Genomic DNA, 27,524 nt, shown 5'->3' with positions numbered 1-27,524 from the left:
GCAACTGCAAAGGCCCAATCACCCCTGAGCTTCAGCCGAGACCGAGGAACGGACAAGAGCAACTGCTACGAAGACCTTAAAGACCTTGAATGGGAAAAAGGTTCTAATAAGTCGGCAACATATAACGGTGCAAGCCCGTGCAGTGCCTTAAAAACAAATAAAAGAACTTTAAATTGGACCCTGTAGCAAACTGGGAGCCAGTAGAGGGAGGCTAAAACTGGTGTGATATGGTCCCCTATGGTCCGCTTCTTAGTCCCTGTGAGCAGTCTGGCAGCTGCATTTTGTACTAGCTATAAGCTGGCCAGAGAGGTTTTGCTAATGCCATTATAAAGAGAATTGTGGTGGAATTGGGTCTCATGGGACGCAGTGCCAGCAGTTTCTAACGTAAATATAATAGTTTAACATGTTTACATTTAATTATGAATAATTCACAGTAAATCTGCATAAATGCTTTAAGAAATATATTTGGATGATGGATAAATGAGTGTTTTTCATTTGTTGAGTGAGGGCAACATGATATTTTCATTAAATAAATAGATATATGAAGCTCCCCAAAATGATTTTTATTTTACTAAAAAAAAACTACATTAATGTCACAGAGGGTTATTACATCTTATGCTAATATACTGTCATTGTCATGCAAAACACTTCTATCTCCAAAGCAGAAGGAAACTTGTAATCTTAAGACAACAAATGTCAGATTCACATTATTGAGAAAAAAATTAATGGATTTTTGCCGGGCAGTGACAATATCTGGGACTGTATGTAAATTGTGGCTGAGGATTTCCCTGGCTACCTTGAAAGAGCATAGATTTAGATTTATGCAAATTTCAGTGTCACCTGGATACCAGTAACCTTAAGACCAGTACAGCCCAGCCTGCATGAGGACTGATCCATGCTGGATGCGCACACTGATGTGCCAAAAGTCATGGGACAGCAGTGTGTAAACTCATGAAGAAGTGTTACCTCAGGGGATAGCTAGGGAACCCCCACACCTGTATAATTTGTGAGGAGCTATCTTGTAAATGACGTTGATTGAACACTGGTCAGTCAATGCAGGAGACCGCACCCACGTATCCCACAGGTCATTGCAGCAGTCTTTAGCTTCCAGGGGACATGGGATTTTTTTTAGCACACCATCTTTACAGGAGAATCGAACCTTTGTTACTCTCAACAGATGAGAATGCAAGATTTTAGTTATATTATGTCATTATAAGTCTTTAAGTCATGTTGGAGTATTTCTATTGGTCTAATCAAATATAAACACAAGGATTTGCACATTATATATAATCATGTGTATTTATGTATGTATTATGTATGGTTTCACAGGGTAAACTGTTCCACAAGAGACGAACACACCCAGTGAGAGTAAATACTTAATAACAGAGCAGGAGGTGAGAGAGGATCAGATTATAAAGTGAAACAGTTCCACAGTGTTTACACCTAAACAAACTGTACACAAACACACTATAAATACAGAGGGAGAGAGAGAGAGAGAGAGAGAGAGAGAGAGAGAGCACACGTCTGACCTGAAGACCTGTGATCTCTGATCCCTCATGCGCACTGCATCAAGAACCACCATTTAACAACAGCTGATTAAACCACATGAACAAGAGATTACTGTACTAATCTTTATCACCAACAATCTCTACAATACAGAGTTACTATATTCACTAATACCACTTACAACTTTACTGTACACAACACAAGCATTATGTTCACCATGTCCAGAAGCTCCGCCCACTTCTCTACAATACAGAGTTACTATATTCACTAATACCACTTACAACTTTACTGTACACAACACAAGCATTATGTTCACCATGTCCAGAAGCTCCGCCCACTTCTCTACAATACAGAGTTACTATATTCACTAATACCACTTACAACTTTACTGTACACAACACAAGCCTTATGATCACCATGACCAGAAGCGCCAACATTTGACTCTGGAATAATGGACCTTCACACAGTGGAAACACAGTGTATTGTTATCAGACTAAGCAGTATACCTGAGAAAAAAAAAAATAAAATTAGAAACTTAAAATTATTATGAAACAATAAGTGCAATAATGACCCTGTATTGTGACACATGATGTGTGTGCTGGAAGAATGGGACATAATAACACCAGAAACACCTAATTACTTGGTATTCTCTGTGTCAAAACCTCTTTCAAGTTTTAAGTAAAAAGGAAGGGCTAGCAATGGTTTGTAGAAAAACAGTTGGAACGGATCAGCGGTCAAGGCCAAGTCTAGAGAATGATCAGACTTCTTTAGCTGCAGGTTGTTGAACTCTGCTTCAAGGACTTCTGCTTATTGTTATCCAACTGCACTAGCACAAACACAGTTACACACCACCTGCACTTTGGAGATTGCCAGCATTCGAAACACCTGCCTGCAGTACCACTGTTTTCTACCTGAGTGATCTGGCAGCCTGACGGAGGAGGTGCCTAATCACACAGAGAATACGAAACCCTTCAGCAGTGTCTGTTACAGCTACGCAATACAAAGCAGGCTTTTACTGTGATAGAGTATCTCTGAAACATAAGGAGCATAGTACTGCCACAGATGAGGATATTTAAAGTACCTGAGCAGTGATGATAACGGGGTAAATTATGTAAAGGAGTTCATTCTACTCTCAAGCACAAACACTGCTATTGTTAATTAGTATGAGCCACTCATTATTATCTTTACCTTTATTATTTAGCTTTTTTTTTGCCCCAACCATCTTTCCAGCAAAAAATGGCAATTTAGCCAAAGGCCTATGGAAAATTCCACTTCTCGACAAGGCAGAGGAAACTGCATTTCATAATTTAGCCAAATGTTTTTGAACTCCAGCATTTATATAAGCATTAGCATAATACCTAGCAACACCTTGACAACCACTTAGCAACATTCTAATAACCATCTATTAACATCTTAGTGAGCAACTCCTATCCCAAGGCAAAATTTTAGCCTAGCAGCAGCTTAACATCTTAATAAATAGAAAATAGTATAGAATGCACCTAGCAACGTCTTAGAAGGCAAATGCCAGGCAGTCAACCATTACATAAGATATACATGTATTTGTAGTAGGAGGTAATTGGAGTGGAATTGCTACACACCGATGGTGAGTGAAGGCTGGGGCAACACATTCCCCAGTTCAACTTAGGAGTCAAAATCAGCAAGCGCAGAATGGTTGGCCTGGCCTTACTTTGTGTTCAAAAACAATCTGTATGTTTTGCTGACATGGCTCACATATTCAGGCCAACTTTTAACATAGCAATTACTGATATAGTTTATGGTGCAATAAATGTGGTCTTAAAAATCACATAGTATTAAGGTTTTGCAATGTCTACTGGGGTAGGCCTTCATTTGGAAAAAGTCACAGAATGTTTGATTAGAGCTCCTGCGATGGATTAAAAAGAAAAGTTGATAAATACGTTTACAACTTTAATAAATAACATGTAACTTCTTAACTCACCGGGTCGGCCGGACCGCAGAACATTCGGAACTCTCTGGGTGCATCAGTGCTGAGGATCTCCAGCGCCATGCAGGGACCGGAACACAGCTCTGCTACCAGACTCTGCAGCACAAACAGCGAAGAGTTAACTGATCCCGCCGCTCTGCCCACCACTCAGCGTATACCCGTGAATGAGTCTATTATGTCGACGGACCCCGGACAGACACTGGAGCCCCCAAAGGATTTTAAACCAGCTCAGGTTTCGACTCGACCTCCAAATAAATATATAAATTAAAGTAAATAAGAGCCAACAGTGTCGGGCATTGTTCAGAGTGCCAGCTTTTCACAATGGAGCTGCTTTGGGTTTGATGATAATCTGCGGTGATGAGACGGAGTCTCCGTAACACTGGTGCTGGAAGGTAGGGGACACCTTGAGTGCAATGGAGCATTAGAACTATTATCACTACTGGCCCACTGAGACCATAAACACACTCACAAACAACTACCAGTACCGACAATTTATATTCAGCCCTGTTTCTCACTCAAACCCAAAACACACAAAGAAGCATGTAAAATTAAAGCTAGAGCTGGGCTATATGACAGAAAAATCTTATATCTTACACCTGTAAAAGAACACTGTATAATGTACAGTAACTTGCTGGCAGTTGCTATATATATATATATATATATATATATGACTGTACTGTGATTCAGAGGAGAAATATTTTACTGTAGAGTTCACCTACACTAAATATTGGTCATGATGCTTTGCAGATATATAGTTACATGCTGTGTTATAGTATCAATACAATAAATGTTTAAGAGAAATTGTAATATGAAAACCATAACAAAGTATAATGTTGAAGTTTCAGTCTATTTATTAATAGCACTACAAATATAATCTATATATTAAAATAGCAAATACTTCCTCTATGAAGGACTCTTACCTTATTTTTCATAAAAATTCAAAAATAAACTATTTTACCAAGGGCACCTTTTTTCCATTTTGTATATGACCATATATTAAACATAACTTATTACTGAACCCATTAAAAAACAAAATGCTAACAAAGTGTCAGCTGATTGAACTATTATGGCTGGCTGACATATTAGAATAAATCTGCAGTACTTTTGCCCTGGTTTTGTAAAATGCTGAAAACATAAAGATGCTGTACTACGGCTAGGTGGTGGAAACAGTGGTGTTTTGGAAAAACTGTGCCCCAACCCAAAAGACGAGGGAAAACACAGCTGCTTAAACACACACTCCATTCATAACATACACCTCAGCGTACAGCAGCACGTCACTTAACACTCTTATCCCATTCTTAAAATGCATCATCATCCATTACAAACAAACACTGCTGACGTCGTTCATAAAAATACCTGTTTACCAAAAAACATCTATCAACAACACACTCAACACTTACCTCACAATCACCACCATTTATAACTGAATTACAGATACACAAACAGAACACCGTATTAATTATTTACACCTTCTCAACTAAAATTATAGCTGAATGCTGGAGCTGAAAATAAAGGCAGTCATTTAATGGTGTTTATAAGGAATCCAGCAAACATATGTCCCATATTGTAGGCCCCTGTCCACTGTTGTTAGCATTGTCCCAGGTTAGCATTGCTGGCGATACCAGTTAATAATAGCAGATCATAGATACCTGCAGTATTTTATGTATATAAAGAGCATGTAATCATGTGCACAGATAAAATATGTACAGTATTGTTTTCTGGATAATCTATTAAAACACTTTTATTAATAGATAGAATTGTTAATCAACTGTATAACAATCCTGCTTTTACTACTGCTGATATGCGGAGCGACAATCTCGGATTCTAAACCCTGGGCTGGTAAGGTCTCCCAACTTTCTAAGTAGGAAATCTGACTTTTAAATAAAACATTATATGAGAAATATATAGGAGTTGCAATTCTTATGGTCTTGTAAGCACAATTATAAGAAGTTGAGCTCAGAATACAAAAGTCCCATTACTGTCCCATTGTCCCATTACAAATTACTGTAGTACAGATATACAGCATCAGTGTTCGAATTATGAATTGCCTGCCGCTAAGCTAATAAGACCTAATAATAAAATACTGCACACACAGAAGTAAGGACAGTTAGCACAGATCTGCTTAGATAGTTATGAAAAAGAATCTTGAAGAGTCCAGCACAGCGTCTGTACTGATCTGACCCCGGACCACACAGCCGGCCCACCCTACTGAAGTGTACCACCCCAGTGTGCCTCTGAGCACAAGCCAATCAGCAGGGTAATGAGACTGATTTTATGGCACTGGAAAAGGTTCTGTTCTCAGCCCGATACCTCGAGCCTGCGGCCCCCCAGCCCTGAACACAGCCTGCAGAGTAATGGGTCTGTGAATCTAAATTATGTGTTGCTACACACAGCAGCCCTGAAGTGAGAGTGTGAAGTACTCACCGTGTACTCAGTCACCACCCCTTTATACACCTCCAAAAACTCTTCCGCATTCGCTCGATCCAGACTGAACTGTAAAGAGAACTGAACTGTAATAAATCACAGCTTAATTCATACCACTCCAACTTTTTCACATGTTGTTACCTCACAACCGCAAACGTAAATGTATTAACATGTATGTAGTTAGGAAACTAGCTTTGTTCTTCAAATTATTATACATACGCCTGTCACGATATATTGTATCAGAAATTATTGCGATAAACGATAATATTCTCATTTTAAAGCGCCACTATAGAAAAACCTTTTTTCCTGCTTCTGGCCTACCCAAGGAATGAAACTATTTTTTTTTACTAATGGCAAGCATTGGGCTTCCTATACAAATATTTTAATATTCTAAATAAATAAAACAAATAAAGTACAACCACCCTGGGACTCTGTGGGTTCTGAGAAACTCCACTTAATATTTAACAGACCTTTTAAGTGACAACAAATAGATTAAAGTAAAATTTACTTTAATTAATCTTTTTTTTAAATTTGTATATAACACAACGGCACTTGCAGATTATTTTTTCTGATCATAGACGCACATATGTGCTATAAAACACAAATTAGCTCAAAAACACAAGTGGCCATATGACCACACAGTAAATGTATTTTTTTTTTATGTAATTCCGATGGGTTCTATTTTCTCATTTAGCTTAATGCCAAAATACTTCCATGCTGGAGTCGTGGAATGCGGCTTTAAAACAAAGTCAATCTGGATTGGACTACTCTAAGGGTTCTCTTAAGCTGTTTGGTTTTGAGAAAGTCCTATTAGCCTTAAATTTGTTTGCAAGCTAACACATCTCCACACACACAGTCTCCGCTCTGTGTGTGTGGCAGCACAGTCACTGATGCATAAGCTCTGAGTGCACTATACTTATTCCCTAAGCGATAGATGATCAGATCTGTCAAGAGACGGCATGAGAGCAGGAACGCAACTTGAAATTTAGCTGAGGTTTGTTCTCATGTAAACAAACCCACGCAGAAACCCAAAGGCTATTATCGAAAAATGATCGCGGTTTAAAAAATAGTTGACAATGCATATCTCACAGTCTTTACAACACCACACTCACACGCACCTGATACATGAAACATTTATGATCACTGTAGAATTGAAGCGTGCATTGATTAGCTTTAGTTGAAGGAATTCAGTGTACACAATATCCAGCACAACACTGAATGATTTGCTCTGTTATTGGCCGAGGACAGCTTCAGCAGTCAAACATAAAGATGTCACTGACACACCCACTGACTGGTTGACTGACAGCAATGTCATGCTGGACCAAAGCTATCAAATGCATGATTCAGTCACATGACTTCAGCCTGTCTGAGAAGAAGGAGCTCATAAAGTCAGCATGCCTGCCACAGGTGTGCTATTTTGTAGTATTTAAACAAAACATTATATTCCTGGTCATGAAGCATAAGGTTCACTAATATTCCATCCTCATAACACAACATTTACACTCATTACCAAAAAAAAAATCTCGGGCAGATACTGTAAATGATTACAGGTGGAGTCTGATTAGACATTGGGTCTTACCGCAAAAAGGTAAGGCCATACAAAAAGGCTCTCGGGGGTACTTCCTGAGTGTACCTCCTGGTGAGAGATCATTAATCGACTGAGAAAGGTAGGATGGTGGTTTCGGCAAATGGCAGGGAGCCACAGTTGCCCAAGTTTGTAGTACTGTCGTGAATTCGAAATCCAGATTGTTACACACTGGATTGTATTTCATGATGAATTCAATTCTGTTTGGGATCTGATCATGAATGAGATTGAGCTTGGAGGCCTTGTGGTGAATGCTTCAATCCTGCCTTTGCTGTGGAGTGACACACTGCCCCAACTGCTGGTGTGAATGAGGATCTGGGAAGCATCGCATATGACAGTTGGTCACTCCTATCAGTGAAGAACTTCCTGCAGATACTTGTGTTGACTCTCATGGTAAGACTTCCTACTGGCATTTTTCAGCAGGACTTTCTTCATCTCTACAGTTATCACCAATCCAGCATTTATTGTATTAGCTGGGGTGGCAGCTTCAGAAAGCTACTAGTACAGAGCAGAACCTACAGGTCCATCTGTAGCAACATCTGTGTCTCAATCACATCTTGTACCCAGACTAGAGGATCCAACAGGGTACCAGAGCCTCCTTTCAATTGTTTTGAACAGTTTACCCCAATAAACATATACTTTCACTCATTATAACATTTTAACTATCAACTTCTTACAGTGTTTTTTTTTTTATCAGAACTTTGGTAGTGCACTCACCATCTGCAAAGCAGAAATCTCAAATCCAGCTTCTGTGATGGAGTTCAGGATCTTTCCTGTCAGACCTGTAAAAACAAAAACAACCAAAAACATGCTGAAGCTAACAGTGTTTAAACAGAACTGCACACTATAAACACGATAAACAGGCAAATTACAATAAGTAAAAATCTGATAATCCACAATGGAATTAGATGATGCTATAGAGATGAGACACTCTTCTTCTGTTCGTCTTCAGAGACAGGGAACACAGTGCTGTTTATCTGCTGCTGGCTGGGTAATGCCTCTCCAGCACAGTGCCGGGTGCTATTCTGAGCCATGCTGGTGGATGAACACCGGCTGGTTTCTGTAGGACCTGAGAGGAAGATATGAGTCATCAGTGGCGGCGTGGAGGAATAAAGCCCTGCGGTTCTGGTCGTGATCACAACAAACCTGCTGCAGCGGGTCAGATAATAGTCAGATCAACAGGATTCTCCACAGATGTGACTCAGCAGCACAACTGGGCCATAGTTCCGTACCTCTAATAACAACCCAACCAACCCAAACTTGCATGCTGCCCATGCTGCGGCCTGGTCTTACACTGTGTCCTGTGTGTTGGACAGTGAGGAGTGTGTGCATAAAGTTACTGAAGATAGAATATGTGGTATGATGTAAGAGAGACTGAACAACAGGGAACAATGAATAAGAACAAACAAAAAGTTCATATCTCAAACTGAGGCCCCTTTCCCACCTACCCTGTTTGGTCTGGACTTTCCAAATCAAAGTAGCAGGTGTGAAAGGGGCCGCAAACCATAGTTCACACCAAGAACCAGAGTATGGTCTGACTAAAGAGGTGGTCTCAGTCCGGATCTACTGAACCATGGTCAGTAGAGGGATCAGCAGATAGAGGGTCAGATGCTGAGACTCATGTGAGTAAAACGTTTTATGGGAGCACACTGTAAGAGTGGTGTATTTTTTGTTATTATTATTTAGTTAACGCAAAACAGACATAGAAGTTGGTTTGCGGTCACTGTGGATGTGGCACAGGAACCAGTAAACAAGCTGATCTAAAGTTTAATACAGGTGGGTTAGGTCTTTCACTCTGTAGAATATACATGCGTTGACAACAAGTTTAATAACAACAAACTCAGTGTTTCTGCTAAATAATTGCCACAACTGCTTCAGAATTTTCAGAATTCAAAATTAAACTTACATTTGACATTCTGATTAAACTGCATTAAACTAAAGCATTTTGGAGACAGAAAAGCCACAGTAGTGACATTTACCAAAAATAGGCAGACAGTCTTTAGGTAAACAAACACATGCTAAGCCTAAGTTAAATTAGCTAAATGTTACTATCCTAGCCCTGTACAGCTATACCAGTAAACTTATATATGCATGATCAATGATTCTGAATGACTCTGAATGATTTATTTAACTTAAGAGAGTACAATGCACACCAATTTGATTATTCTATACAGCAGGGGAGTTAAGGAAACACTGAAACAACCTGTAAGTCATAGACAAAGGTGTATAAATACTGTGTAAGTTCAGGACTGGCTCTGGGAATTCCGGCCCAGTGCAGAGTTCAGAAGGGCATAATTTCAAAAACAGTAGTTCTGCTGAGTTTCCTCAAGATCCAGCCGGCAGTGATTATACTAATAAACTCTCAGCGGGCACCACAGCCAATCAGACCAAAGGGTACCACTTTACTTAAATAGCCACAGTACAAAAAGTTCCTCACAGCTTCCACATGGGACCTAAACTCTCATACAACACAAGCATGGACCTAATCTCATCATAGCCATGAAAACAACTTAAATCATATTGTTTATTTGTCTTGTACTGTAATACTTATTTACCATATGCATTTCTGCATTATGATTAATAACTGAATAATTTATCTAGGGTTTAAAGGGATGCCATGTAGAATCTGTATTGCACTTCACTGCACTCCTGCTGTTTCCCCTGTCTCCAGCTTTTTATGATATCTCAATAGTAGGGGTGTGCTACATTGCATTAGACATGCTAATATCATTATCATTTTTATGTTAAAACCCACAACATGCTAATAGAGGTATTTTTTATTTTTGTTCTGTCTATTTTCTAATAGTCATATTTACTTTTCTGTAAGCTTAAATATTCTGCACCCCTTAATAATGTGGTAATTATTTATTTGATACATTAGATTTACTTTGTTTCATGGTTGCATTAGATCTGTTGTCACATGAACTCAGACACAGTACAAACAGTTCTGATCACAGACTGCTGAGTGTCCGTCTCACAGCACTGACACCCTGCTATAATAGCAGTTATTCATCAGCTACATATTTCTGTACACTCAGGAACACTGAGTACAGTCCTGGAGGAGGAACTTGGCTCGAATGACTTCATAATAAAAACTGGTGCTGAAGAGTCCCCGCAAACTGGCACAATACTCCAGCCAACCCAAAACCACACCTCTACACCAGAAATAATAAACATCCTATACAGGGTTATCTGAGCAATGCTGCAGAATCCCCAGTTCTATTTACCTAAAGAAAATGTAAAACATTAAAGGTGTCCTCTTTAAATCCACTTTTTCTAGTTCTTTGTGAAATACAAAAGGTCTCTCTAAGTTGTATATGATGCTGCACATGAAACTCGCGACCACTCACAGGCAGCGCTGAAGCCGGGAAGCGACACCGTCTCTTCAGATAGGAGCTAAGAGCGCTAGGAACAGCATGGCAGTTTGTTCCTGTGTTATTTGTGCAAATAACACATTTTTTTTTTTGCTTTGTCCAGTAATTCAGAGCTAAGAAAAAAATGGTTAGAATTTGTCTATGGAACACCACCAGCAAAGTACAATTGAGCTTGGTAGGTGTGTACATTTAGAACAGTTCTGTTCGGTTCTGTTACTAGTTAAAAGTAAATATCCACCCTCGGGTTTTGTTCCAACTGCCTGAGTGGCTCTGCTGTGTCTCAGCCAACTAAAACCTTGGGTTGATTTTTACTTTCTGGACCTGGACTACCCAACTCTGTGTGCTTGTATAGGTTTACATAGGATCTCCAGTGGATTTCACATTTTACAGAGATTCTAAGACTAGGTTCGTGGCTGAACTGCACTTAGCAGGGCATCACACATGTTGTAAAGTAACATATGACATTGCAAAGACAATTAACGTAAAAAATGTCTTTATGTTAAAAAAATTGTCCGTCTTGTTGCCTCCTGGTATTGCAGTGATGTTAGCCAATCAGAGGCAAAATGTATATATACAACTGCGTTGTAACATCACTGCGTTTGCATGTATGAATAGTCATGAGCAAGAGCCGAAATCCTATCGTTCTTCCCCACCCACTTCTCCACCCGACTAAAGCAGCGTTATATCGCATTACCGGATTTACAAAAAACAGCTCACATGGCATTTATTCATACTAGAGACCAAACTAGACATTTTAAAATGAATGAAAAAATGATGGAATGAGACCTTTAAAAACAAAAACCTTTTACAATGCATAAAGACTAAACCTTTTCATTAAGCAAGACATGCCAAAAGTCATGGAACAGTCTCCTCTATGACTTTTGCTACACTCCATATAAGCTAAAGAACACTGCACACTACACACTGCAGGATATGTGTGTGATATCTGCTACAGAGAATAGTCTTTGTTTACACTCACAATTCTAAATTGACACCATTTTTCCCCCCACTGCACTGCCCACTGTGGGTGGTAGTATTACCCTTCTATGGTATGTATGCCATCCATCTGCATCTACTATCAGACCAGTGTTCAATCAATCGTTCTTACATGAAAAACCCTCACAACTTACACAGGTATATACTTTACCATTGTGAATTATAAATTGCATACTGCTGTCTCATTACTTGCGTATAGCAGATAACAACAAACTAACTTGTTTCTTGCATATATTTAAATATTTAACGTTATTTGAAATGAAATCATAAGGAGGACATTTTTAGTATTTAGGTATATAACAATTAATACACCATATTGTGTATATCTGCAGGACCGATATGTATAGAGTTTGTGAGACCATGTGAACATCATCACACATCCTCCACGTTCTCCTGCAGCATCAGCACCAGCCCCGAGTCCCAGTCACATCAGGAGCTCCCAGACGCAACAAGACCAGTCGCTAGGTGATGATGTTTTGGCTGCCTAGCAACACATCTCTCTATTCCAGTCACGAGCATGCTCTTTCATTGGCTACGAGTCTCTAGTAAAGTTGAGCATGGTTCGTCATGGACAAGATTGTTTACATCATCATCTACATGACTCATTTAGGATGACTCTATTGGTTAGGCCTGAATCATTTGGTGAATCACTCACAAATAAGCTGATTGTGTGAGAATCTCTTACAAAAAAAGCTGATGTGTTTGTCAGTGTAATGATGTTATATTAGAGTGATTACAATATTAGAGTGAAAGGATAAGCTTTTTGGGTAAATCTGTACGATTAAAAACAGGCTCTAGTACCCTGTTGGAGGTTATGTCAGAAGAGGCAGCACATGTGGCTGCATGATGTACTGCACATATCACTGAGCTGTTAGTGTCCCTTGTATCACTACTATCGGTGACTAACTGTCATATGTGATAGTTCCCAGATCATCACACCAGCAGTTGGCGCTCACCCAAGACCTCCGTACTCCAACCTGACCGTCATCAGATCCCAAACAGAACCTGGATTTGTTGCTAAAGACGATATGATTCCAGTCTGTGGCAATCCAGGTTTCTCATTCATGACACCACTGCAAACGAAGGCAATAGTGTCTGGCTGACAGACAAGCAATCTGCTTCTCTCAGCCCAATTATGATCCCCCTCTCAAAGGGATTAGCAGTCAAGGAGATCTCACCAAGAGGTGCACTACCCAAAAGAGCTGCTCCGTTAATCCTCAACATATCTGCCTGAGACAGAACTGCATGCTGAGTTTTTTTGCGTCAATCAAAGGTGTATCATATTTTCGGCAATAAGTGTATATTAATATTCATATTTACACTGAATTCTTGCCCAGCTTGTTCTTGTTGAGTCCCATGGATAATAGTTAAAGTTACAGTTGAGCTTGTTCTGTTATGAGCTGAGCTAGACTTTGATCTATATTGGACGGCTCGTCAGGGAGATTAATGAATGATGAGCAGAGTTTCAGTTTTATGGCCCATGAGCTCCGGCGTATCATGAGAGTGATGACTGCACTAAACATGCACAGAATTCATATAAAAGGGTTAAAATCCACCCATGCTGTCTGTTAAAGTGTGATCAGGGCCAGTCCTGGTGAGAGGGTGGTACATTTCTCAAGATGAAGGCCTCGACAATGAGGCTGAGTAAATGATTAGCTATTTATCATTTATCATAGCATGCCCCGCCATTATCCACCGCACACAGTCCAAGGAACAGTGTTCCGGATACACGTGCCTTACAGCCAAGACTATATAATAGACTTTACGGCTGTATGATAGGGCTCTACAATATGACAATAATTAATCGTATTGTGATAACTTTTGTTATAGTGATGTAAAATATACATTTCTGAGCATATCAAGGATTGTGTCAGCATGTTAAATCGCAAACCAAAACTGACCATTTAATTGCAGTAAAGATAATTATGTTTCATTTCATCTACTTTGGATGTCAGATGTAAGATCTAGGAATGATGTCACAGTTGACTGCATTCCAGTTAAACATTCCAATAAGATTACACTACTTCAACACATTTCCAAAAATCCATAACATAAGGAAATCTTCTGGAATTAAACATTAGAGATGGAAAGACAGTTTAGAGGGGAAAATTAGATTGAAATTGGGTGGGGCTGTTGGGCAGAGCTACACCTACACATTATTCCGCAATCAGACCACTTTTGTAAGCGAGAAAACTGTCTGCTGCTGGATATTTTGTTTTGTTGCATTATTTCTGAGTCTGTTTTAAAAAATACAAATAAATAAATCCAGTCAAAAAATATTCATAGTTAATATTCATGAGTTAGGAGATGTGAGAGCTGAGACAAATATCTAATCGCTGGTTATGCAATAAAACGCTCTGTGACTTCGTACAAGCTGAGATTATTGTGCTGACTAATAACAGCTGAAGGATTGTATTATGTGTCTGAATAACAGTCTGCTGAGGATTATATAACACAGAGTATCAATACAGCAGAACCGGCCGCACCGGACCGGCCAGCCGAATGAGTGGGGTGACCGCTGCCTAATCCCACAAATCACTTCCGTCTTGCCCGCTGCCCACTCTGCATGAGCTTTTCTTATTAACTACTATTCCTGAAGCTTGCCACAGTCCTGCTGGGCTCCAGTTCTCCCAGTCAACAACTAATACTGGCAGCAGTCTTCTCTGACTCACCAGCTGTCAATGCCGAGCAGGATGACCACAGACGGGACGGACAGGACGCACTCCCAGCGGAGGACTGAAATATTACAGCGTGTTATGAAGCGCTGGCATGCGTGGGCATGTGGGTGTGTGTGCATATGCTCTCAGCGGGGTCTGGTGGTGTGTGCCAGTCTGGTGACTTACAGTACAGTGGCACACTGCGGACAGGTGAAGAATTCTGGACTAACAGCTCGAGCTCTGCTGGACGTCTGAAACAGCAGAAACCAAACCTGTTTAGAGATCCAGAGAGTCTCTAAGACACAACAACGTGAACTCTAAACAATTTTTCTAATATTTTCTTTTTCTTATTGTACCCCATTTTCTCTGAAAATTGAAAAGGCCAACGATCCCACCCACGATACATGTAAAACCAGATTCTGCCTATTTTTCAACTGCGACCATTCACTAGGCAGCATCACAGTACACTCGGAAGAAAGCGCCAGACCTCCAACTCTGATACATCAGCTAACAGACGACTGTGCTGACCAGCATCACAACAGAAGTGATGATGGGAGAGAGTGCCACCTACCCAGTAGGGATGAGGTTAAATTATATTTTTTTCATCTTTTAAACTTAAAATCAATTCTTAACCTAGTAAGGGACAACAGACTTGCCGACACATCAAACCCACTATCATAAATATGATTCAAACTATTTCTAAATCAGTAGAGCTAGTCCTTTCCACTGCATCCAAACCTGAGACAGCACTGGACTTACAAGTGAAGTTATGAGCTTATGAATAACTGCTGGATTCCTCTGTCCTTTATTAGCCTCTACACTGTAATTGGTGGATCATCGTTTGTGTGAAAATGATCAATGGAAACTCAGTAACTCACTAAGGACACCCATCAGCTTAGAAACCTGTCAATCTTCATTAGAAAGAGATGAGCATAAAGTGTGGTCAGGTTTCTGCAGTGCTAGAAAATTTAATAAGATATATATAAAAAAAAGAAAATGGCCTTGAAACCCCAAGGATTAAAATTAGTACAATTTTATTATTAATAATGGCAAGTTGATTGATCACTGTACAATTACAACAGTAGTTCTCTGAAAATCTCTTTTCATATCCAACAAAAAAACTGTAATTGTAAATACTAAATTAAATCAGTGGTGATACCCAGCCCTACTACCAACTCAGAAAGAACATTGTTAACTGCACTTTCTCAGACTTCGGCTGCTGATGAAGTAGCAGCTTGACCTGGGATTGAAAACGATGTTCCTCAGGCTATAGTGACAGCTCTTAGTCTGCTGAAGCTCTTTTCAATACTTGTTTGTGAGTGTTTTCTTTAAATATCATTGGTTGAAGTGTTTTTTCCACATAAGATCAATACAGGAAGGTACAGGGTCACACAGCACTTCAGAACTTCACTCTTCTGAGGACCTCAATCAGGTTCTGAGTGGATGAGCCCAGCTCTGCACTTTAACCCAAGGAGATTATCAGATATTAGTGTGAGACATGCCTATTTTAAGAGAGGTTATAGATCAGTCTTAAGATATTATGAGTTTAATAATATACCTTGTGGTGAACTTTTTTTTAATGAGAGAGGTTGTGGCAACTGTGCCAGACCAGTCTGATTGTGTGTGTGTGTGTGTGTGTGCGCTTTGGAAACATTTGCAGCAGGAAAAACATGAGAAAAATGCTGAACGATTTTCATCAGCTGTTCAGAACAGAGACGCACAGAAATATTACATTTCTGAAACCAAATCATTGGGCCAAATACTAAATATTGCACACATTGTTTCTGTTTTTTATTTATCTGGCCACATTTCTCCGCTGTAAGAATTTTTCAAAGAAAAAACTTTACAAAACTACAATTTAATTAAATAAAATACATAAAATACAAACACTGAACACTGAATATCCCAGCAGACAAACTAATAAACACAATATAACCGCAAATATATTTGCTTAAAACTATTTAATTTGAATATTTTTTTTACCTTCTTATTTAATATTGGTTCAATCATCTTAGTTATTAGTTGTAATAACAACTACATTTCTAAACAACAACTAAATTTCTAATTTTTTTTTATGTTTTAAACTTTATTTCCTCTGTGGTTTAGAGCTAAAGGTAAAAACGTCATTAGCATGTTTTTTTTTTCTTTTCTGTCCATTTGTATTGTAAATGCTCGGCCACATAAAAATGAAGGTCACTTTTAATGTACTTCTGAAAAAAAGAACGTTTGATTGATTGATTTATACATATACAGTATTGTGCCAATGTTTTAGGCACCTGTGGGAATTTTAGTAAAGAACAAATGTCTTACCTGTGCAGTAAGTGTTTATTAGCTCAGTAAAACACTAACATTACAATAAATACAAACAGAAATTTTACAAAAAGCAGAGCTTTTACAGCCCTGTTCTCCTTAAAACAGCTCCTAATCTCTCCTCATCTGAGTTTAATAGAGTTATTTCTAGTTTTCATTATATCAACAACTCGTTTGGTAAATGGGTAAATGTGGTAAATCAGGTGAGCTGCTGACAGAACTGAACATATACACATTCTTATTGAGGGCATCGAGGAGAAATCAGGAACTACACTTTGTTCTTCAGCTTGGCTCACAGGATATAAACATACTTAGTTAAAATTAGAATTCCTTGTTACATTTTACTGAATGTATGTTTATTTGCTTCTGTTCAAATCATGTGGTGTGTTTTTCAGGTAATATTGCTTGTAATTTGCTTTGGTGCCTAAAAAAAGCCCTTCTGGAACCCTGTTCCTGGGATCCTGGAGTTCTGTAATCATTTTAATAGTAAAACTACATTGGGCTGTGTGGTGAGTGGAATATTCCCCCCGGGCCGATCTACCCACAGCCATGTGAAAGATCAACTGGGCCGGCTGGACCTGCGGCGGCTATGTGAAATATCTACCTCAGCACCGTCCGGAGGATTTGGGATTTTACAGGTCAGTGATTTGGTGGCATGCCGGATCAGGAGTGGGATTTGGAAAAATCCAGAGAAAAGGCTGGTTAAGAGAATGTGCCGGCCGCAGGGGGGACACTCTCATCAATATATAAAAACTGTAACAACAGTACCACAGCACAATCTCAGAGCTTTAACTGATACAAAGGAACTCTAGAGAAGCTTAAAGATAGAATTACAGAGACATGCTCACCATTAACTCCAATTCAAACTAAACTAACTAATGACCTTTTACCTCTCTGGGATCCAACAACTCGCCATCTGTCTAAAATGTTTCTATTAATATCTTTGCGGTTATTCAGCAAAAAATGTGATCCAAGCATTTTCTGAATTTGTAGTACACAAGATTTGTCCATAAAAACATCACTTAAGGTATATCACAGGCTGCCTAAGGCCTGAAAACACTATGGTGCTATGCAGCACACTGAAAGCTCTGTCAGGTGAAGAAAGTCGGGCATATTTCAAGGAAATTAGAGAAACTGAACATTATTTGCAGTTTTTGAGCACAGTGTCAGAAGCATTTTGTGAACCTGCATTAAAAATAACGTTTTTACATTTTTAGAGGGCTCTGTGGCATGTTCACACTTTGCTTTTACCCATTAATGCAAAAAAGAGAAACACAGAAATGATATGACTGGCTTTCCCTCTCTGCTAAAGCAGAGGTCATTGTGGGTACACATGAGGTCATCAGGGTATTTGGGTGTATTAAGAGTATATTAGAGTATATTAGAGTGTATTTGAATGTATTTGAGTGTATTTGGACTCTTACCCTCTGAGACAGCGTGAGGTTTAATAATGCAGCAGGTACAGTCAGAGAATTTGGCAGTGTTGGGGGGGCTGTGTCCCGCAGTGGAGGGGAAAAAGAACTCCAGCTCCTAAAACCAGAGGAAATATCAAACACAAGATAATCACAACACAGCCTGTAAGGTAATTAATTAAACTTATATTCAGACTTTGAATCAGCAGTCATAAAGACTGTAAGATAATATAGTGTTGTTTTTCATACTCTTGCTGCAGACGCCATTGAGTCCGAGCCATGCCCAGCGTTTTTGGTGCCATCTGTGCCAAACTGGGCACGGAGGCTGGCTGAAGCGTCTTTGCGTGCCACACTGGAGTCAGTGGGACCCAGAACTTTCCTCCACACTGACACCGCCTCGTCTCCCATCAGCTCCATTACAATCACTGGTCCAGAACTCACAAACTGCACCAGGTTACTGTTCACAAACAAACAAACAAGACTCTTCAGCTGACCACACATTCAACTTGAAATATCACACTAATAAAATGCCACAGGGGATGCACAATTAAAGGTATATTTTAAATCCAGAGAGACCAAACGGAGCTTAATGTTTTTGTTACATTGTATTCTGTACAATCTGGTTATTTTCGGTTTCACACTGCTGTCTTCAGATAAAGTCTTCATATATGTCACTCTGATTGGTTTGTTGAAGGGTGTGAATTGGAAGGCGGTATGTTTTCAGTTCAGTGAAACACTTTGTGTGTGCCAAATTCTGCCTCCCTGCCAGAAAGTGACTCCTTTCGAGTGCATTCGCATCTCGCAAAAGATTCCCATCTATCATTTGTTTTATTTGTGTTTATAAATAAGGGTTAATCTACAGTTACAGTAGATACAAGATACAACCGTCTGAACCGTCCAAAAAGTGTTTCATGCTGCACATCAAACAGACCATGATTCAGTTTATCTAGACTGATGAACTGGTTTTAGTACCGGTGTAACATTGCAGAAAATTCACGGTTCGGTTCAAACCTCAGTTTAAACCTCACGGTTCGGTATGTTTTTAGTACAGTTGGTGTAAAAAATAAAGAAGCTGGGCATTCTGTAACTTCATAATAACAATGAATCTTCATTATAACCATGTTTTGTTTTTTACGATGGAATGTTGTAACAGGGCTCCAGCAATCTAATTAAATGTGGCACTTTATTAACAACAAAAACAACTTTAGCTGCTTAAACTACAAATATTTTTTCCTAAACATATTATTAGAGAGATAGAGAGAGATTAATAGAGAGAGAAAGAGAGAGAAAGCGAACAAGAGAGAGAGAGAAAAACAGAGAGAGAGAGAGTGAGAGAGACAGACAGACAGACAGCACAAATGAGAGCGAGAAAGCAAGTAAGAGAGAGCGAGAGAAACAGTACGAGCGCCTGACCCTGCACCTACACTGGAAAGCGACAGGCGACCAGTAATTTCCTATGGCTCGGCGCGATTTCAGCACACGGTTGCAGCACTTCTGTGAACTTTAGTTCCGCATTACGTTTATTGGTCTCCTATAGTCTGTACTGTGTGTTCTGCGAGCATTTAAGCAAACCAAATGGTGACCCACAGAATACACATACCGTTACACCCCTAGATTTTAGTAGAACCAAATTTTGAGAACCATTTTGGCGCATTGAGTCAGTCTGTGGTTTGGGGTATTTTCACATATGCTACTTTTCTTCGGACTCAAATTGAAATGTCCAGAATTATTTCTGAAGTAAACAAGACAGATGTGAAAGCAGACCTATGACAGTAGTGGAATCTGTTTCAATGATCCATAAGACGATTCTACAGGTTTCAATGTAAGCCTGTTAAGTTATGACCTTTGTGTAGGAATATATGTGAATGTCACAGAAGGTTACAGAAATGTTGTCTCAGAGGAACATCAGAGGAATGCTAAGGCCAGCGGTATAGCTTTTAACATTTCTTCGAAAAGCTCACCTGCAAACTCAACACAAAGGTAAATCATTCACCTGGAGAAACTTACTTAAAAAAAGACTTTGACTGATGTTCCATGTAAAAGTCCGCCGCCTGCTTCCTGTAAGAAAGCCATAAATGAACACACAGTTAATAAGTGATCCAGAAGTGAGCCTGGCTCAACTTCTATAGCACTGGAGCCAAAAGACAAAACCATTTGTTCCTATTCATTAAATCCCATTGATTTTCTTCATAACTGACATGATAAAATCTAACCCAGGACTTCATTGTGACAGTTTAAACAGGTAGAGTTCATTTAGTGTATTTGAGCTGGATTTTCTCTTCACTGACCAGCAATTTAAAAACATAAAATCTAAAAATTATGGCTGATATCATATTGGCCCGAAGCACACTGTTTACTTGTATGCAGGCAGTGCTCACAATCACATCTAATCTAAATGTGTAAACAAACTCAGAAATTACTGTGAAAAAACATTTTAGCATTAAAACTCATTCATTTTATACCACTGATATACTGACAAAATAGTAATGCACCCCGAAAAGCAGTTATGTCTTAGATAGCTATGTAAATTATTACAGGTGTGGTCTGATCAGACACTGGGTCTTTCCATAAGAGGGTGTAAATATGCTTCACCCACTGTACTATAAAAACGCTCTTAGAGGCTGCTTTTGGGTAGTGTACTTTCTGGTGAGAGATCACTGTCTAGACCAGGGGTGTCCAAACTTTTTTTGTTGGGGGCCAGAAGGAGAAATATATTTGAAGTCACGGGCCACAGACTCATAATAATGAAATATACCACTTTAAATAATCCTTTTTACCTGATTATTTCATTTACACACCATTTTACTTGACTTACTATCTTTATCTTTGACAGTGTTGTGTAAACTAAGATTTTTCAAATATATGTTTAATTTCATGATGTCTCTTAATATTAAACTCCTTAATTACGGCACTTTTAGATTCTTTGTCCCGTTTTTCTGTGGTAGAAATGCGCACTCTCTCCACTTTTAGACTCTTTGGCCCATTGTCTGCGCTAGAAATGCACACTCTCTCCGCTTTTAGACTCTTTGGCCCGTTTTATCTGCGCTAGAAATGCGCACTCTCTCCGCTTTTAGACTCTTTGGCCCGTTTATAAAAACCTGCTTAACAGCAGGCCAACTTTCATTCTATTTCTAAAATACCTCGCAGGCCGCTCCAAAAAAGGAAACGGGCCGCAAATGGCCCGCTGGCCGTAGTTTGGACACCCCTGGTCTAGACATACTAGAACGATGAACTCAAAGACAAAAGAGAAATCTTACCCAGTTAACAGAGGGGGCGCATTATTGTACTGAGACGGATTGTAGTTATAACCAATCGCCCATCATGGTCATGATGAGGCAGCTAATCATTGACACCTTCATTTGCAGTGGTGTGACATATTCTCCCAACTGCTGGTGTGATGATCAGGGAGTGATTCGAGGGACACTATGTGTAGGACATCCTGCACACACCTGTTGTGTTATGACAGAACTTCCAAATGATAGCATTTTTATCAGGATAATGCTCTTACACACAGAAAGGGTTTCCTAGGAAAATCTTCATCAGACTGCAGACAGTTCTATTTGGATTTCTAACATATTTAGAGCCAAACGGTAATTCAGACAATCAGAATCACCTTTACACTTCTACTCAACACCCCTCGAGCTCTGCCTGCCCATTACATCAGAGCTAAGAGAAAGTCTCAGTGCCTGACAGGGCCTGTCTGTTTACACCAGCCAGAACTAACACTGCACCAGCTGCTGTTACTGACACACACACACTCACACACAAACTAACACACACATACACTCATAGAGGGAGAAAAAGAGATAGTGAGAGAGATGGGGGTGGGGGTGTCATATAACAAATTTGCTACCCTTTGTTTTCAATAACTGATACAATTTTCAATATTCTTTTTATTTCCAACGTTATTTATGTATGTGGTTAAAATAGAGTGGAACCATTCATCAACCGTTACACTGACTGTTATTTATCTGGAGAGGACTAAGTATACGGGAGCTATGGGCTGTTAGAAATAAAGCTGAAATTCGGGTTAAACTATATTTTTTAAATTATATTATGAGATATTTTCAATAATGGTTAGAACAATGGCCCTGATAATAGCGCTAGCGAAGTAAGCGTTAGATCAGTGATCAGTGTTTGTATGAGTTGATTAAGGCATTGGGTATGGCCGATTAGGGTATTAATGTAAACTCCAGTGTTAAGTGTTCATGAACAACAGACAAACACCTGATCCCTCACCTGCCGACATACAGCAGGCCCGTGGGCAAATTCTGCACCACCTACCATTACAATTACAACCCACCAACATCTGCAGCACCTCCAGTTACCCTCTCAACCCACCAGCACATCACTGTGCCCCACAGCTTCCTGTTCAAAACTAAACAATTTACACACACTGAACAATTCCACAAAGTGTCATACAGACACAGGCCCACTGTTTGATGGACTGCTGTGGATGTGGACACTGCTGTCTCAGATGTAGAAACTTTTCAACGGTTAAACTGAAGCACAGTGCTGTCATCATCTCACCCGCTCAGCCTGGTCATTCTGGCTTTGGTCACAATAAGGCCTGCATCATAAATCATCTGAATAATATCGCCCACTTTGGTCACTGCGTCCGGTTTAATCATTGCCAGAGTCCTGCAGAAAACAATAAACAATCAAGTCAATTAATCAATCAATTAATAAAGACAGTGAGAGGGAGGGAGACACACACACAGTACTAATCACGCTCTGTATAAGTTTACTCAGTTCACTACCTCTCCATAAACTGTGTTTTCTAGCTGAAAGACACAAGCTGTAGCATATGTTTGTTTACTGAAAGCCCCACCATAAATTTCACTCACATGTGATCTACCATGGCTTTAATTTCTGTCAGTTTTGAGTTCTGTCAGTATGCAGCATAGGTCGCTGTGAATTGCAGAGGAATTGGGACAGTGCTTGGAGTCATGAAGCACCTGCACGCACTGACCTACAATGCCAGCACCAGAATGCAATGGGCTTTATCTAACATTGTGAACTATAAAATCTAATAAAATTTAACATTGTAAACTATAACACATCTGTAACTAAGGGTAATTTCACACCTGCCTCATTTTGTCCGGACTTTCAGACTTTTCAGTTTGGTCCCAACCAAAGAAGCAGTTGTGAAAGGGGTCGCGAACCATGGTCCGGTTCGCCTGCAGTGTGAAAGCGCTTTTCTAAATGGTTCGAACTTTCGAACCAATTACAGGAACCACCGCTGAATTGTCAACACGCATGTCCTTCTAAAACCAATCAGCTTCAAGTTAAGGAAAACACATCGATACGTAAGTGATGATGAAAGGATGTAGGAGTATCACACAAAGGTCTTTGGTGCGCTCCTTAAACTGCAGTGTGAAAACAAAAATAAGCGGACCAAATATACACAATGTAGCAAACACATGAACCTTGGTTTGAACCACTGTCTGGACTGTCAGGTGTAAAAGCACCCTTAATGTTAGCTAGTTTAATCCACCCTTCTCTCTACTCTCCTCTCATTGCCTTTTTCCTCTATTCCTCATTTCAAATTAAAAGCCCTCTGCAGAAATTTGTCTGAAGCAGTAGTGGCAGTACGTTTAGTAGAGGGGGGGCACAATTGCAATATATATGTCAGAAACTCTGAACATTCTTCCAGCTGAGGATATGTTTCTGTATAGACTAATGAGCGGCATTTCAATATAATACAGTAAAGATGAAGAGCAGACAAAGCCCAGGCTCTGTGTTTATTCTCTCTCTCTGTAATCAGACAGTGGAACTGCTGGGTGCCCTCCCTAATCAGACTGGCGTATCTGCATATCTCTGATTACCACTTTACCGAATCAGCCTGTCAGCCTTCCAAAACACGCACTGCTCTAAGATGCTAATTTCAATTAGTGCTAATTTGGTGACTCACGTGTGGAGGAAACAGAGCAGCCTTTATTCACAGAGCGGCGTCTCCCGCCCGCCATCAGACTGAGTGTCGGGAATATAAATCAGACAGTAAGGAGAGGAGAGGAGGGAACTGGATTATTTGACTGTTTGAGAATTGGACAGCCACATATTTAGAAGCTCGAGTCCGAGCTATATAATTGGAGAATGTGCGTAGCTTTCAGCTAAACTAGATGTAAGAAAAGAGAGGTGTAGTGATTTTGATCAGGGGTACAAGATATGGCCCTAAAAACTATCATGATATATTAGGGTATTTTTGCAGTATTCTTGGCGATATGACAAATCACTGACAAAATAATGTGTAAATTCATGTATATACTACTGTAACAAAATAAATGTTAAACATTCAGTAGAAAAAAATGTAAACATTTGTCTATTTTGTAAATAGCAGTATCTTAACTCTATAAAAATAATACTAATAATGTACGAAATACATAATGCAACATAAAATAATGCAATATAACTAAACATTAGTACCAAAATACTAAAGCGCAAAATTGTATAATATAAATAACAAAAAATACAATACAAAATACCACTCAATCACCATATAGACTTTTTATTGTTTCAAAATTAATGATGATATTATTGTGTATGATATGAATGGCAATAGGAAATGGGATCAACTACCTCTCTTTCTTGCTGCCCAGTTTGTTGGCGGTGTATTGGTCTCCATAGTCAATGAGGTTGAGCTGCCGAGAAAAGACGTTTACCCGGTTCCCCACAAATAGATCCTCTGGATGGAGTTCATCATACTTCGTCCTCCTCAAAAATGTCCGCTGGTTCTTTACATCAAACTAAAATGACAAGAAGATAAGCAGCAGATATTGGTCTTTGTAACATACATTACAAATGAATCAATCATTCAAGACATCTGGAAATATTAATTGAACAAAACTCTTGCATTTTAAATATCGGAATGGACCAATAAAATGTTTTGGCTAAAACTAAAACAAAGGCTAAGTTAGCTTAGCTAACATTACTATCTTAATCCAATATAGCTCGTTTCTTTCAGTTGAAAAACAGCTAGTTTGTGAAGAGGTAGTAAACTGAGTTAACTGATAGAGGGTGTTTAGTGATGCTGAATGCGTTGTTTAGATTAATTTATGAGTTGGGAGTAAAAATGAACTTAATCCTGCTCTGTACACTTGGATATGCAGAAGGTGGTGGAGTGAGAGTAGAGTAAACGCTGAAATATAAGTTAAAAACTAATATTTTGGTTGCCAAATATTTGGTGTATCCAAGGTAAGAGCAAGCTGATTCAAAAGACAGCAGTGATTGTGTGTGCGTGCGCGTTTGTAATTTGGGTTTACCATCTCCACAGATCCGTCTTTAGGGTAGAATAGCAGCTGGTATCTGCGCAGCAGGGCTGCGCTCGGGTCGTACCACTCGGCCAGGAAGGCAAAACGCTCCTCCTGCAAACAGAAAAACAGAACTGCACTGTGAACTATTGGATCCGCTCAGAGCCAGGAGGAGGTGTCATTGCGGTGTCTGTACAGCGACCACTGAGCCCTGACAGGCGGCCCAAGCAGCCTGGTCCCGACCCCCAGCACGAGGAGGCAGCTGGGCCATGTCACAACACTGACCCAGCCCCTCTCTGCTCCCGGTGCAACCCTGCTGTCCCCCGGGGGTCCGACACTGCAGCCGGGACCGGGTCACACAGCTGCTGCTACCACTTTCACACCAGCACACCCTCTGGACCAGTGGCCACTAAACGAGAAACAATACAAAAGGTCTATACAACAGATTTCTGGGGTATACACTGTGATAAATAACTAATAGAATATGATTAATAAATCAGATAATTTACACACTATTTTGAGTAAATAATATTATCTAAATAGAACAGCTAATGCAACACATTAAAATAAATAATGTGTGATACAATAAGTAGTGTACAATATGGACAAGAAATACTGAATGTTGTATATCACAATATGGATTTTTCAGCATTTGGATTAGCTGCTCTCATTTTTTCCTTCTACCAACAATATACCTCACTCTACCTGACTCTATATTAATCTACCATCAATCTACCATCACTCTAAATCACTCTATCATCACTCTACCATCACTCTACATTACTCTATATTACTCTACCATTACTCTACCATCACTCAACCATCACTCTATATTACTCTACATCACTCTACCATCACTCTACATTACTCTACCTCACTCTACCATTACTCTACCATCAGTCTACCATCACTCTATATTATTCTACATCACTCTACCATCAGTCTACCATCACTCTACCATCACTCTACCATCACTCTATCATCACTCAACCATCACTCAACCATCACTCTACCATTACTCTACCTCACTCTACCATCACTCTACCATCACTCAACCATCACTCAACCATCCATGGGCGTGGTAGTGGGGGGAAAAGTGGACCTGACTACCCAGGGCCCGAGTAGGGAGAGGGGCCCATGAAAATCCTGATTTTTTTTTTCGCTCACTTTCCTTTGTTTACTGGCATGGATAGGGGCCCATTAACATAGAGGGTGTACAGGGCCCAGAATTTGCTGCTACGCCCCTGCAACCATCACTCTACCTCACTCTACCATCACTCTACCATCACTCTACATTACTCTACCTCACTCTACCTCACTCTACCATCACTCTAACATCACTCTACCATCACTCTTCCTCACTCTACATTCCTCTACCTCACTCTAACATCACTCTACATCACTCTACCATCACTCTCCCTCACTCTACATTACTCTACCTCACTCTAGCATCACTCTACATTACTCTACATCACTCTACCATCACTCTCCCTCACTCTACATTACTCTACCTCACTCTAGCATCACTCTACATTACTCTACATCACTCTACCATCACTCTTCCTCACTCTACATTACTCTACCTCACTCTCCCTCACTCTACATTACTCTACCTCACTCTAGCATCACTCTACATTACTCTACATCACTTTACCATCACTCTTCCTCACTCTACATTACTCTACCATCACTCTACCATCACTCTACCATCACTCTACCATTACTCTACCATTACTCTACCATCACTTTACATCACTCTACCTCACTCTACCTCACTCTACCTCACTCTACATCACTCTACATCACTCAACATTACTCAACATTACTCTACCATCACTATACCTCACTCTACATTACTCTACCATCACTATACATTACTCTACTATCACTATACCATCTCTCTACCTCACTCTACATTGCTCTACATCACTCTACCATCCCTCTACCTTACTCTACCATCACTATATCATCACTCTACATTACTTTACCTCACTCTACATTACTTTTCCATCACTCTCCCATCACTCCACATTAGTCTACCTCACTC

General features: G+C 39.7%; 1 protein-coding gene across 5 annotated transcripts in view; it reads right to left on the bottom strand.

Moving 5' to 3' along the window:
- The window catches only part of nme7 (NME/NM23 family member 7), a 68,420-nt gene that overhangs the window by 25,214 nt on the left and 15,682 nt on the right, over window positions 1-27,524 (bottom strand). For 4 of the 5 annotated variants that reach the window (XM_049479567.1, XM_022685337.2, XM_049479565.1 and 1 more), the window contains exons 3-11: window positions 25,490-25,591; window positions 24,807-24,973; window positions 22,758-22,868; window positions 20,235-20,285; window positions 18,477-18,684; window positions 18,240-18,345; window positions 8,196-8,260; window positions 5,894-5,962; window positions 3,464-3,565 (exon numbers count right to left, since the gene is read on the bottom strand). In XM_049479567.1, the coding sequence (XP_049335524.1) occupies window positions 3,464-3,565; window positions 5,894-5,962; window positions 8,196-8,260; window positions 18,240-18,345; window positions 18,477-18,684; window positions 20,235-20,285; window positions 22,758-22,868; window positions 24,807-24,973; window positions 25,490-25,591 (981 nt within the window). The remainder of the gene's footprint in view (window positions 1-3,463; window positions 3,566-5,893; window positions 5,963-8,195; window positions 8,261-18,239; window positions 18,346-18,476; window positions 18,685-20,234; window positions 20,286-22,757; window positions 22,869-24,806; window positions 24,974-25,489; window positions 25,592-27,524) is intronic. The other variant, XM_022685338.2, reaches the window with a different exon arrangement.

This window comes from Astyanax mexicanus, chromosome 5, assembly GCF_023375975.1.
Source record: "Astyanax mexicanus isolate ESR-SI-001 chromosome 5, AstMex3_surface, whole genome shotgun sequence".
NCBI lineage: Eukaryota > Metazoa > Chordata > Actinopteri > Characiformes > Acestrorhamphidae > Astyanax > Astyanax mexicanus.
Note: the sequence above shows the minus strand (reverse complement) of the source record. Positions and strands in the feature narration are given on the sequence as shown.